The sequence below is a fragment of the Filicampus tigris genome, chromosome 10 (genome assembly GCF_054856515.1).
Source record: "Filicampus tigris isolate MCC_2025a chromosome 10, RoL_Ftig_1.0, whole genome shotgun sequence".
Taxonomy (NCBI): Eukaryota; Metazoa; Chordata; class Actinopteri; order Syngnathiformes; family Syngnathidae; genus Filicampus; species Filicampus tigris.
Window position 1 is genome coordinate 7195398 of NC_141226.1, and position 14804 is coordinate 7210201.

The following is a 14804-nucleotide window of genomic DNA, read 5'->3' on the forward strand; positions in this document are numbered from 1 at the left end:
ACAAACAAACAAACAAACAAATAAATAAATAAATAAATAAATAAATAAATAAATAAATGTGGAGCTCTAGATAACGTCAACCAAGTTTGAATCTTGAGTTAATAATTCACTGAGCTCTTTGTGGCTTAATAGAAAAAAACAGGTTATTCCCCATTTGTCTTATTTAAGAGAAATGTTTGGTGTCATGCTTCATAAATTATTTGTGGTGAACACGCCGTCAAATAGCAGCCAAAAACAAACTGTTTCTGGCTTTCAAAAAAATTCTAAGATGCAAAACAAATCGATTAAAATAAGGTGTATTTTTTCAATCGTTATAATTACAGTATCTGATTTTGCATCATTCTTAGTTTTGTTTACATTAACATTAGCAACATTAGCAAAGGTATGGAAACCCATTTTGATTTGATTTGATACCTTGTACAGTGATTCAAAAAATATTTATCATTATGAGCACTATATGCAATAAAAGATGAAAATTATTTAATGTGATAAAAGAGTGTTTTTATTTTGTTTTTATTATTTTCATTTATTTTCATATACATTGTACATTAAATGACAATAAAATCAAGTTTTTACTTTTATGATGCAGTGTATTTTGAAGTCTGTAGGTATTCTTTTTTTTCTGTTTTTAGTTTTACGTAAGGAAGTCAATCAGTACAGTACTGTACTGTACTTCTTTTACCAAATTCTTTTTTTTACAGAAGTATCTGTACGTCTGCATTTTATGCCGCGATATTGCACGAGATGTGAAACTGGAATACCTCCGAAGCCATTTTGACTCTCCCTTCCCTCGGCTGACTAGCATATCACGTCACGCATAGATCCAAAATGGCGTCAATTTTCACCAAACTGGGACCAACGAGGTGGTCCTAGTTCGTACCCTGCATAGTGCATACCAAGTCATGGCCTCCGTTAGTACGGGGAGCAGGGTGTCCTGCGGGAGGGATTTGAATTGTGTGCCAGAAGTAGCCGAGACATTAACGGCGGTCGCCAAACTTGGGTAAGAAGTGCTGCTTAGTGTTGAACCTGGTGGTGGACGCGCAAATTAATGAGTACATGTCAACGATGGATGCTAAGCTAGCCGGCAAATTACCAGCACGTGCCCCATCCCAGTGTTATGTAGTCTGTTGCCAATCGTAATATTTTTATGAAATAGTTTGTCTTTGTCTCTGCTGCGCAGGTTTGACTTCGTATGCATGCCTCTGTTCCACCCGAGGTTCAGGAGGGAATTTGAGTTGGATCCCGCTAAATCTCGACCCGGTGCCCAGACGCGGTCTGACCTGCTGCTCTGTGGAAGAGGTAGAACGTTCTCGTGAAAGTTGGTCACGATTCCGTCCATAAATGTTCACGTCTGCAAAAGAATAAGGCATATATCATTGCCATTTCTGACTAACACCGGTACTTTGTCAACTAAAATCAAGGCGGTCCACTGAATGACCGCATTTGACTGAAAATTACATTTCAGTCAAATTTAAGGATCAGATCAAGCCCTCCGTGCCATTTTATAGATTGTAGGACCTCTGGTCCTTGGGAAGGATTCAGATAACGTTTCTAAATTACCTCCTATAGAAAGCTATATAGATATAATTTCGTGTTTTAAATTGGAGTTTAGAATTTCTAAGTTAATTTTGTATTCAAGTAATTAGTAGGTATATATAATACAGTGATATAAGGTAATTTTGTTGAATATGTCTGCACTAACTTTGCTCAAAAACTACTTTTCATAGATATCACACTTACATGCAATTCATGTTTTTTGTTTTTAAAAAATTCAATTGTTACATTTATTTAAAAAGAAAAACAACAACAAGTTGTTTATTTTATTGCAAGGACCTGTTATTAACAGTTTTGAAGACCAGCCGGCCTAGGCAGTGATTCACTGAAATTTTTCACCCGAAAGTGCATTTTTAGTTTTGGGCCAAAAGACTTTTGTCACTAAAACAACACGGCCAAAACAGGATGTTGTGATGACGCAAGCAAAGAAAATTAATATAAGCAATGGGGGCCGGCGAACTGGTGCAAAACCCGTCTCTTTCGCAATCCCGATGACTGAGATTTTGTAAAGTGGTGATGGAGTAGTACTTTGGGTAATATTAGACTTAGAAAGAAAAAAAGGGGAGATGGGGGCTATGGCCGGAGGTAACAGTGCGTCATCATCCAGTGGACATCCAAGGTGCACCTTGGGTATGCACCAACAGCCCGCTGAGCTGAGTGGAAATGGGTGGTGGTAAAGTGAGCCCAAAATTCACCCCTCCCCCTGCTGCTGCAGCAGCTGGCCATTGGCCCTGGGCGAGAAGGCTGACTGGCTGCCGTGGATTGTCTCTCCAGCGGCAGTGAAAGCGTGCGCACCGCTTGGAAGGAACCAGATGGCTCACACTAAAACAAATATGGCAAAACACCCAAAATTATCCAGCTGAGGATTTTTTGAGGGAAAGGGTTTTACAGTTGGCTATTATAATTTGTTCCAGTGTTTCCGTTTTTGGCCTTGGTTTCCTCATTTTGGGTTTTCGGTTTTGGCCAAGAATTTTCATTTTGGTGCATTCTGAGTCGTAGATATGCAGATCTGAGGACGAGTTGACCATCCACCCATTTTATGGGGTCTGCAAAGCCTGACACAAAGTTTTCCCTTTTCAAAACTAGCCATTAAAATTTATGCTAACCAAATGCATGGGCAATGATGGAATGTGACATGGCTACTATTACATTTCCTAAATCATTGAATGACTTTTTTTTTATTTATTTATTTTTTTAAGTTGGAGAAGTTCGGCCGTCCGGATACGACCCACGGGCCACAGTTTACCGATGCCTGGGCTAGCATGTTGTTAAAAAAGACGACATACTTTAAACTAGGGATGTGCGTGACTAGTCGTTTAACCGTCTACGATTTATTAAACGTTTAGTATTTTACTAGTCGGTTAAACGCTGCATTATCACGCATCTTGTTCCTCACGTCTCTCTGCTTCTGTAAACAAGCCAAGCACCAAGAGAGAGAATTGCTCCTCTCTCCCCCGCCCACACCCACACATAGTAGGGGGCGGGGACACTAAGTTTGGGGAAGAGAAGAGATGTCGAACCTCCCATGAAAAACGGCGTCACCGTTTGGCAGTATTTTGATGCAGTAGATGACAACAAGGTCGTCTGTAGGCTTTGTAAGCATAAACTCGCTTACAACCACTCTCCCGGAGCAATGAGAAACCACATGTGCGGCGCGCAGCCTCGGGCTCCTGCCGCAAGCTGTGTAGCAACAATAGCACGTTAGCTTGCCCCCAGTCGCGCTCAGCTCCTCGTCCCGGCTGGCAAGCGTGGGCAGCGTCGGTGGCGACTCTGGGCGGGGCGGGCCCCTTCCCACAGATCTCCACAGCTGCAGCAACCGCTGGGACACCGCAGTGGCAGCAGTCGCCCTTCGCGGGTCGGTAATCCGGGCCGGTCCGGCCGGCTCATTCGGCCGACGTGGCCTCGATGCGGCTCATGACCCAAAGTCAGAATCGGCTAAATACGTCTAATTACAATATTGAGCCAACAAGTTCAACACACAAATGCACATATCTAGCTAATATTTAGCTTATATTATGCGTAGCAGCAGCTACTATACATACAGATACATCAGGTACCATATGATTACATAAATTGCTTAGATGAGATGGACTTTCCTTGCTTGCCCTTAAAATGCAGCGTTGTTTGTCATATATATTTTCTTTCTAAAGCAAGACAAGGTAAGCCAATCAATTGGTGTTCAGTAGCATGCTTTCAGTAACAGCTGCATTATTGTATTGTCTTGAACTTCTCAAAAATAAAGCTCTTGTGAAAAATAATACAAAAACATTTATTAAAATAAATATAAATATAGAATTTAAATGAAAAAAATGTCCTGAATGTTTGGGCTAAAAAAACCCCACTGTAAATACGCAAAACATTTGCATTTTCAACTTTGAATTCAATATGTATTAAATTTCAAGTTTTCTTGCTTATATACTAGTCGTCGGCGGGCAAATTAGTCGAAATTCCCATCCCTACTTTAAACAGCCTCACCCATTCAGACAGAGCCGAAGCAGGTACAAACGACATTATCATTGTTTCTTTAGAAACATTCATGTGGTTTCACTGATATAACCATCTACCTGAGTGCAACCGTGCCTTCAATATAGCTCACAATGAAACTTTTCACAACCCTGGCGTAAATTAAGGCAAGATATTCAAACCAGAAACCACTTAATTGTGTGCAAAATTATTTATATATTTTAGATTGGAACACCCTGATTGTTGGGAAGCAGTCTCCATGGATTGACACCGATTCAGAAATGGAGACAGTGCGCAGAAGCTCAGAAACTGTAAGTTGGAATGAACAGTCACAGATGTTGATGCTGGAAACGGTCCTTTCATTCATCTCTTCCCATCTTTCCCCTTCTGGGTCTTTGCCACTTCCTACTGACGCCTTCCGTGTCCATCAATATTTTGTCGTTTTCTCCAGGCACTGGCACAGGAATTGCATTTCTCGGCCTACTTGGGTCTGCCTGTCTTCATGATGCCTTTGAATGGACCTCATAAAGCAAATCTTGCACGTGTGCTGCTTAACCATATCCAGTCTGGACACCACACCACAAATGTAAGACTACCAAAAATGAGTGAGAGAGCAAAGCAGCAAGGTTTACTAAATGAATCTCATAACACCGACTGTCCACTTTCTGTGATTAGTTCTGGATAAGAGTCCCGCTGATGGCTCCTGAAGACATGCGGGAAGACCTGATTGAGAATGAGCCAGTTACATGTATTGATGAGACTACTATAGATGAGAAGACATGGAACTGGTAGGTTTAAAGCACATATGTCAAGGCCCGCGGGCCGGATGTGGCGGAGAAGGTTTTCTACGGCCCCTGCGATGATATTGATTTATTATTAGATCTGGCCCGCAGCAAGCCGGTGTGAGTAGCAGATGTGATCGGGTCCTTCGCGCCTGCCGATGATGTCACGCTTTAAAATATATTGTAGCGTCTTCCAAGAACACTGACGTAGTTTAATTATCATGTTTTTATTAGTCCAACCGGCTACTGTGGGCCGCAGCCGACGCCAATACAGTACGACAACCATTCGTCAAAAAAGAGCCACGGCTCTCCTCTTCGTCCTCGGCTCCTCTCGCTCGCATGCCCTCCCATCCAGCGAGCCGCTCGATGCATTAATGAACCTCGGAAACAACACAACTTGGCAAGACACACATTCGACCACAACACAGATAACCCAATTCGTTACACTATTTCTGTCATATATTTATTTGCATCTATGTTTGCCACCCCCTGGTTGTTGTTATAACGAACTTTACCGCAACTTTTGCGAGGATTGTCGCAACAGTCTACGTGCCGACTGAAGACTTCATGTCACTTTTCGTGGCTTTCAGAATCGGATTGTGGTGAAAGGTTATTAAATAAACACGCTTCATTAAGAATTAATTCATGTTAGAAATCCCACGTTCTTTTAGTATTCGTAATTGTTGGCATTTGATAATAAATTCATTGAGTTTCGATGTAGTTCTGAGATGTCCCACACTCTGAGCAGGCATTGAACGCTCCTCAAGCGCTGAGTGTTGATAGCGAGAGACGTGGTTTCTTTTCATTTTCCTCCTTCGACACAGCTAGCTAGTAGTTTGCTTGTACCAGCAAACTCAGTAGTTGCAGATTTTCCCGTGTTTCACCACGTTTGTTGTTGTGTGTAAGTGTTAAAAGGTGAGTTTAATAATTTAGGTTCGGGTCAGGTAACTGCTGTACATAATAACCTTGATATGTTCTCGTGAGTGATGTCACGTTGATGAACACTAGTTAGTTATTTCGGCTAGTATGCTTACTATTCTAGTGATGAAACGTGTGAATGTGTATTGTATGTATTGTTTGGTTGTTTAATTTCTTAATACAGTGAATTGTAATGTTTAGGCATATTGTTAACTAATGGATATGCATTGGATGATGTTGCTAGGTTATTCTTTGTCTGTGTTGTTGCAGACCACAATAAATAGACGTGCCAAGTGGAATACGGGCCTGTGTTCTCTGACAGGAGCACCCACATCCATACCTTGCCACTCTAAAATAGGGTCAGCTGGAGACATCATACCAATCATATGATCCTCTCCGTTTTACTTCACATTATGTACAGTTCATACAATCTTCCAGCCCGAGTCAACCAGAAAATTGTTTCCAGTTTGGCAGGAGAAACGCAAACGTTCCATTGATCTTGTTTCACAAGACGGGCAGCGGCTTCTTCTTGGGTCATAAGCGGAAGTGACGTACGAGCTGCCTCGCAAAAGTAGCAGTAATGTACTTTATTTTATTTTTCATTTAGTAACTCGGAACATAAAAACACAACAGCCAGGGGGGTGACAAACATAGAAGCAAAGAAATAGATTACAGAAATATAAAGTGTGACATCATCAGCAGGCGCGAAGGACCCGATCCAATCTGGACATTTAAAAAAATTTCAATGAACACTCTATCAGTCCGGCCCTCGTCTTGTCGCAAAATGTTTTATTTGGCTCTCCGTCAATTTGACTTTGACTGTTTAAAGCGACTGCATGCCATCAATCTGCAGTTTTTTGTTTGCTGTTTTTCATTACCTTTATTATTAGTTCCTTCAAAAATCTTTTCTTACCTGTACATTTAGGTGGCACTCATTTAGGACCCTTTGTGATTACAACAAGAGGGTCTATCTTGGTAAGGACATCATGCCGTGATGCTGCGACTTAAGGTCATTTCAGTTTCTTCCGACAGAAAAATGAACTTTTAATCAAATTTCCCTGTTTTGTACTCATGAAGCCATTGAAGTTGGGGCCGACATGCCCTCAGAAGCTGTGATTGATAAGTGGCTTGGGGAGCCAATCAAAGCCGCCATACTTCCCACCAGCATCTTCCTAACCAATAAGAAGGGGTTTCCTGTTTTATCTAAAGCGCACCAGCGAATAATTGTCCGTCTTTTCAAGGTAGGGAAAAGTTATTGGATGATTATATGAAATTGAATTTTTCAATTTAGTAGCTGTATGAAGACCAGATTATGTTTTGTCTTCTGGCATTCCAGAGCAAAACAAAGGTCTGTAATTAGATTGAAAGACTTTTCAAGTGTAATGTTAATAAAAATGTGTGTTCTTTTACAGTTGGAAGCACAATTCATCTTTACAGGTACTAGTCGCCACACTGAGAAGGACTTTCGTTCATACCTGCAGTACCTGGAATACCTCAGTCAGAACCGGCCTGCCCCCAATTCCTATGAGCTCTTTGCTAAGGGTTATGAAGACTACCTACAGTCTCCTCTACAGGTACCAAAATATTTCCTACAAATTGTATTATACAAGGAAAGCGATGGGGGGGTGTCTTTACATACACAAATAACAGGTTTTGCTTGTAGTTTCAGGGTCCATTTGCGATGAACAATAATACTTACTTAAAAGGGATTTACTTTTCTCTGCATTTTTGTAAAAGTTCTGTACACAGACAACAACATCTTTAAAATGTTCCTCATCCCATGTGACATAAGTACCAGGTTCGCATACCAGTTCTGGGTCCTCCCAGTCTTATCTAAAAGTGTATAATTTACTTCATTGTGAGTTATGGGAATACATTTTCTGCTGCCATCTGTTGGTCACATTAAATGAACACTTCACTGCAGAAATGTTATTCAGATAATCTTGATATGCTCATGTGGCCACAGACCTGTATTTCAGCATTCATGAATGAGACTTACTTGGACTTGCACATATCCTCCATTTTAGAAAACATACCGCTTTTTCTTTTGAGACAGGAAGCAGGCATTCCAGAGTGTCCACTTTGAGGCCTAATTTTCTCCAAAGTACTGTTGTCATGAAAATGGCAGACCAAAATGACATGGTAATTTAAAAAAAAAAAGGGAGAGGGACAACCTATTGAGTGCCATCCAATTTAAAGCAATCTGACAGATCTTTTAAGGCTCACAGAATATTGTTTTATGACTATGTAAACACAGAAACTACCAAATTAAAGAATAGACACTCTTCTTTTATCACGCACAATTTTTTTTCTACCTTCTTCCATTTTTAGTAATCCGCAGTAGAATGTGGGTTGGTTTCATCCAAATCACCTATTTAGGACAAAAACAAGCTTTTTGTATGCACAACAGTGACTTTTATGCTAATTTGGCTTTGGGGACACCTCAAACGTATGAACAGTCTTTTCTTGTATAAAATACCAACAGCAACAATGAAAATGTGGTAAAACAATATATTTGACAAACAATTTGCATCCTGTTTAGCAGTAGTAGTATTTAATAGTGTGTGTGTACATTACATTGTTGCTTGTACTTCTAAATTAAAAAAAATCTCCATCTTTCCTCTCTTTCGCGACACTCTTTGTAGTAGATTTAACATGACAACCACTTAAATCAATTACAAACCGCTTGTAACAGAGATCCACCATGTTCACAATCGTCTACATTATTTTGATACCCAGGGATCACACCCAAGAGACCAATACTGCCATCTGCTGGCCATAGTTTTTTTTTTTTTTTACTTTTCCGAGCTTGATGATCCAACCAAAGTTGGCCAAGACTTTTCTCTGGCCATTGCCTTAAAAAAAACATAGTTGACAGTGCTCCTTGTTAGGATTCCCTTGATGGAAATTGCTGTTGACACAAAATGCTCTTGTGTAAACTTTTACTTAGTTCACGTTGTCCTCTTCCATTTAGCCTCTCATGGATAACCTGGAGTCACAGACATATGAAGTCTTTGAGAAGGATCCCATTAAATATTCGCAGTACCAACAGGTAAGACCCACAGTGCTCAGTGGTGCTATGTATGACATTTTTTGTATAGTATAACCTCAGATTACAGTTTATCTATTACTGACTATTGTCTTCTGTCGTCAGGCTGTGTATAAATGCCTTCTCGATCGAGTCCCGGAGGAGCAGAAAGACACCAATGTTCAGTGAGTAGCATCACTAATACAAGTGCTTATTCAAGTCAGGTACTTTATTCAAACATGACAGATGAAAAGGAAACAAATTGCACTTATTTTATGGTCATGGACCTCCACATATTTGCGTTTCAGCATTCACAAATTCACCTACAGTATCCCACAAGTGTTAAAAGAAATTAACCGATAAAAACATGAAATGAATAAAAAAAATTAATTTGCCGAGCGAGTCTTCGTTTTTACAGTTACTGAGAGCCCCGCTGTGTGGGCTGCATGTTGTCCATTAACCGATTAAGGATGGGAGTGCATAACCATCTTTCTACCCTTAAAGCCTGGAGCGCTGTTGCGTCTTTCTACCCTTAAAGCCTGGAGAGCATATACGTCATTTTCTTTTTTTATCCAATTTTTGTTCTCTTAACCAATGAAATGCATCAGAATATACACGTGACGGTGTCGTGAGCCCGCAAAGGATGTTCTGGAATTCTATTGAGTATGGCAGACGCCATCGATTGCGGGAGCTTTGAAATGAGCAATGGCAGTGATATGGACGATGCGCTTATGGACTTTGAACCGGTGGAACCAGTCGAACGTGATATATGGTTAAGATATATGTGTGTATGACAATACCAAACGTCTTTGTAACAAAATAGAGGATGGTAATTATGAGGGGTGTAGCGGTACGCTAAATCACATTTTGGTTCGGTTCGGTTTTTTGGAAACTTGGTTCGGTATATTTTCGGTACAAAAAAAACAGATTTTTGTTTTTTAAGTATGTTTATTTTGAAAAGATGACAAGGAAATGGTACATTTTTAAAAAAAAAAAAAAGAAAAGCGAACCATTCGGGTGATATTCTAAGGAATTACACCAGAATAAAAAATACACTAACAATAAAGATCTCTTCATTTTGTAAATTATTAAGACACTAAAATCTTTAAATACTCAGCAGCAACAGCCTATGCATATGGAGCCATAAAATGTATAATGAAGTAGAAAAAAAACATATGTCGCACTGTAGTATAAGTCGCATTTTTTAAGGAAATGTATTTGAAAAAATCCAACTCCAAGACCAGACATGTCATTCAAAATTTAAATAACAAACAATTTAAAATAAAAATACAATAGAGACAACAGGCTGAACGGATAATGATATGTTCTATGCAGGCCCACTAGTTGAAACACGGCATTCTGATTAATATTGCGTTTGTGGAATATGAGCTAAGCAGCAAAATGCAACCGCTTTAACCATCTCAGTGGGCGGCCATTTTGTCTCTTTTGTCGACTGAAAATGACATCACAGTTTCTCAGGGCTCAGCTAACGACCAGTCACAGCTCACCTGTTTTCTGAAGCCATGATTGGTTGTTATCTGAGCTCTGAGCAGCTGTGAGGCCATTTTCAGTCGACAGAAGTGACAAAATGGCCGCCCCCTGAGATAGCTAAAAACGAGCGGATTACTCATATTCCACAAACACAATATTAATCACAATGCCTTGTTTCAACTTAGTGGTCCTCCATAGAACATATTCTTGAAAATAAATGTTTTGGTTGACTTCCCCCTTTAAGTTTCAAATTCCTCCCTTGCTACTCCTGCTACACTGCTGGAACGTTTCAGAAGTTTGTCTACTTCCAGTCACTGTGCCGGGCAATTGCTAGTGGACTCTGCGAGTCTACAGCTTCCTGTATGAATTGTCACTTTGTTCTTTTTTTTCCTTAACACCCTAATTTGATTTTAATTTCAATGCTGGCTAAATTGGCATAGTGAGGTTACGCTGTTGTCTTAGGTGCCTTCATGCATATTGACAGCTCATCTCGAAGGCTTGTGTGAGGCCCTACAGCATTTTTCCCTTAACTTTTGTTGACTTTTGTACAATGCATATTAAAAAGAGAAACTAACTTGTCAAGACAGTTAGAAAACTGGTTGAATTAGTCGTACGTAACTCCTTCCCACAGAGTGTTGATGGTGTTGGGGGCTGGCAGGGGTCCCTTGGTCAATGCGTCTCTGAGTGCTGCCAAACAAGCAGACCGGAAGCTGAAAGTGTACGCTGTTGAAAAAAATCCCAACGCTGTCATCACGTGAGTGGCTCCTACAAGGACATGCTTCTGCCCGACTTTATGGTCAAAGATATTGAATGATAATATATTTTGTCTGGGCTCATAAACTTGTTTGTATGAATTGCTTCTTACTTATGTTTTCCACAGGCTGGAAAACTGGCGCTTTGAGGAGTGGGGGGATCAGGTGACAGTGGTGTCATCTGACATGCGAGACTGGACCTCGCCTGAGAAGGCTGACATCATTGTCAGCGAACTGCTTGGATCATTTGGTGATAATGAACTTTCTCCGGAGTGCTTGGATGGAGCACAGCACTTTCTCAAAGGTGCTTACTTGCACTCATCTGTTTTCTCGTGACTTGCCCAGTTTAATACAGTATACACTCACTTGCCGCAATGTTAGTTACACCTGCATTGTGACATACAAATCCATTGGTGTTTCAGTCTGCCTTCATGTGACTCAATATTCAGTTTTGAGTGAATCTGCCAAGAGGTATTCATTTAATAGTGTGCTTATTCTAACATATGGTTGTATTTTGCAGTCATGTAGACATTACATTACTCTACATTATACTGAGAGGTGTTAGAGGTGCTATGTTGTCCTTGTCTCCTATAACAGAAAAAGAATAACAAATATTTTATGTGACACCTCTTGGAATGATGCGCTGCAGTACTGCATCACAACAGTTAATTGTTAAATACCATCACTCTCAGTGCCGAAACTGTTAATTTCTTGGCAAACAGATTTTGGGGGTTGAAGCCTTATTACTGAATATCATTTGATTGTGATGCAGGGGTACCTAATGATTTGTCCAGTGAATGTTGTGTGTTTGCTATGAGAAGAAAATTGCTATTGGTTTGTTTACTGCCTTGTTGTCGCTTCTGACATTAGCTTATTTTTCCTCTTCTCACATCCCATTATGCCAGATGACGGTGTGAGCATTCCCTGCTCCTACACATCCTTCTTGGCACCGCTGTCCTCCTCCAAGCTGTATAACGAAGTCCGAGGCTGCCGGGAGCGCGACAAGGACCCCGAGTGCCATTTCGAAATGCCGTATGTAGTACGCCTCCACAACTTCCACCAGCTGGCTGACCCCAAACCTTGCTTCACCTTCACACACCCCACAAAAGGTAGACAAAACGCAAAAACATTTTGCACCACTTTTTGTAACGTAGTATCTTTTAAGGCACTGACCTTGTTGACTTTTTCCTCCCACTAGACATGAACAATAATCGTTACCAGTGCCTCAAATTCTCAGTGGGTTGTAACTCTGTACTCCATGGCTTTGCTGGGTACTTTGAGACCACACTCTACAAAGATGTTACACTCAGTACGTATACTTTTAAAAGTAACATCACGGTGTGACGCTCAGGTCATAATAAAACTCTTTGTCTGTGCTTAATAGGTATAAAACCTGATACACATTCACCTGGAATGTTTTCTTGGTTCCCCATTCTCTTCCCTCTCAAAGTAAGTACTTTTGTTAAGTTGGTGTATTAACCTCATAGACATTATGAACAAAATTAAATCCATGCACTTCCTCGAACAGCAACCCATCTCCATATCGCGTGATGATGTTGTCACGGTGCGATTCTGGCGCTGCAACAATGGGAAGAAAGTGTGGTACGAATGGGCTGTGACAGAGCCAGCGTGCTCTGCAATTCACAACCCCGCTGGACGCTCCTATACAATCGGGCTGTAAACATGACACAATGTTGGCCACACGTTCCTACTTTGGGGTTTTTGGAACACTTGTGGCAATGGTGTGTGCCTCCTTGTCTATTCAGTTATACTAGAAGTCAGATTATCCTAACACAATGTAAAACAACAACAAAAAACATGAGCGGTGTCCTTGTTTGTTCATTTTTCAGTAAAGCTCCACAAGCACCACAGACAAACATTAAATCCAGCACAAAATATGCCTTATTGAAGACATTCCATAAAAATAGGGATGAAACACCTGTCTACTCAATTGAAGAATATAGGACTCCTATGGCACTGAGATTACATACTGTATGTTGCCCCATTGTTTTGTATTTGAATGTTTAAACCATGTCAATAAAGACATTGTAATGTTCTATTTTTGAACTTGTTTTTGAATGTTTGTGTATATTTTAACTCATTTTGTTTATATAGATGTGCATGGAGTAAGAAAGCTTAGCATAATTAAAATTATTTGCCACAAAGGGAATGTCTGATGTAGCAATGTGAATGCGCTGAGAAGTGGAAGTGACAGTCGGTCATTTTCAAGCTTGGCATCTTTATAATTGTAATTGCTGTCCTGTTTACACTCTTGAGTTCTTGCAAGAGCTCAGTGCACATGGAAGTGACCCACCATCTGGCTTTGCTCTTGGGACTAATGCTGCATTCGTGACAGCTGGGAAGTTGGAAAATCCCCTTGCATGGAGGATATAAGTTATAACATTACCAATGGCCAATGACAACTCCATGCCGATCATCCACCACATACACCCACCCAACCCCGTCGACAAAAATGTGTTTGGGGCATAATCTTGCAAATCATATCTTCAACATAAAAACATTTACGTGATAAGTTTTATCATATAAACATTAGGCCATGTTCCCTCTTTTACCAAATATATTCAGGAAAAGTCACTCATCTGTGCCAAAAGATCTGTTTTGTAATGTTGTACCCACTACCCTACAGTGGAGGACAACCAGGAGCCCCATGGGCATAAAAAGCAAAATGACAAACTGAAACACAAAAATGGGAAAGGCTCTCATGCTGTACCAACAATATCAGAAAACAAAAAGTGAGATGATAACTGCTTGTGCTTAAGTGGATATTAAGGCAGCTACTAATCCAAGTTGGATGTATCACTTCTTTTTGTCTTTTATTGCATTTAGTATTTTCCACGTTGTACTCTATGACTCCATGATTCTAGCATGTTATTTGTTAGTATTATCATAACACTGTTGTTAATCTTGAATAACCAATTGCAAATAATGCTCATAGATTCTGAACTGGCCTACTGTTTCTTAATAGGATTTGCTTATGACTATTTTGTTCCTGCCTAGGAAGTACAACTCCAATGAAGTTGGAATGTTGTGTAAAATGTTAAAACAAGAAAATTATTTGAAATCATGTTCAACCTATATTTAATTGAATAGACTGCAAAGACAAGATATTTAATGTCCAAACAAATTAGCTTTATTGTTTTTGCAAATAATCATAAACTTAAACTTTTATGGCTGCAACACGTTCCAAAAAAGATGGGACAGGGTCACGTTTACCACTGTGTTACGTCAATTGTTGTTTTAACAACATTCACAAACGTTTGGGAACTGAGGACACCAATTGTTGAAGCTTTGTAGGTGGATTTTCTTTCCCATTCTTGCTTAATGTACAGCTGCGGTTGTTCTACAGTCCGGGATCCCTGTTGTCATATTTTACACTTCATAATGCACTTCACATTTTCAATGGGAGACAGGTCTGGACTGCAGGCAGGCCAGTTTTTAGTACCCCCACTCTTTGCACCGAACAAAATTTACTGACGTTGGTTTTCTGAAGTGTTCCTGAGCTCGTGTGGTGATATCCTTGACACATTGATGTTGTTTTTTGATACAGTGCTGCCTGAGGCCTTGCCGCTTACATGCATTGATTTCTCCAGATTCTCAAAAACGTTTGATGATATAATGGACCGTAGCTGATGAAATCCCTAAATTCCTCACAATTGTTCATTGAGGAACATTATCCATAAACTGTTGGGCAATTGTTCTACGCATTGGCCACAAAGAGGCCCATCTTTGCTTGTGAGTGACTCAGTAATTCAGGGAAGCTCCTTTTATACCCAACCATGGCAACTACCAGCCCCC

General features: G+C 40.2%; 1 protein-coding gene across 1 annotated transcript; it reads left to right on the plus strand.

The window, feature by feature from the left end:
* Nucleotides 1-776: 776 nt before the first annotated feature.
* Nucleotides 777-13045, plus strand: prmt5 (protein arginine methyltransferase 5). The gene is made up of 16 exons (XM_086043802.1): nucleotides 777-1000; nucleotides 1181-1299; nucleotides 4243-4328; nucleotides 4469-4603; nucleotides 4693-4805; nucleotides 6643-6692; nucleotides 6795-6958; nucleotides 7130-7291; nucleotides 8692-8769; nucleotides 8872-8930; nucleotides 10868-10990; nucleotides 11117-11292; nucleotides 11894-12097; nucleotides 12187-12297; nucleotides 12373-12437; nucleotides 12517-13045. The coding sequence occupies exons 1-16, from the start codon at nucleotides 903-905 to the stop codon at nucleotides 12667-12669; spliced, it is 1896 nt and encodes a 631-aa protein (XP_085899928.1). The 5' UTR covers nucleotides 777-902; the 3' UTR covers nucleotides 12670-13045.
* The last annotated feature ends 1759 nt before the right edge of the window (nucleotides 13046-14804 follow it).

Coding starts and splice junctions, on each gene's coding strand:
- prmt5 (XM_086043802.1), top strand. CDS start 903: ATGGCCTCCGTTAGTACGGGGAGCAGGGTGTCCTGCGGGAGGGATTTG. Junction 8,770..8,871: donor AATATTCGCAGTACCAACAG/GTAAGACCCACA, acceptor TTCTGTCGTCAG/GCTGTGTATAAATGCCTTCT. Junction 12,098..12,186: donor CTTCACACACCCCACAAAAG/GTAGACAAAACG, acceptor TCCTCCCACTAG/ACATGAACAATAATCGTTAC.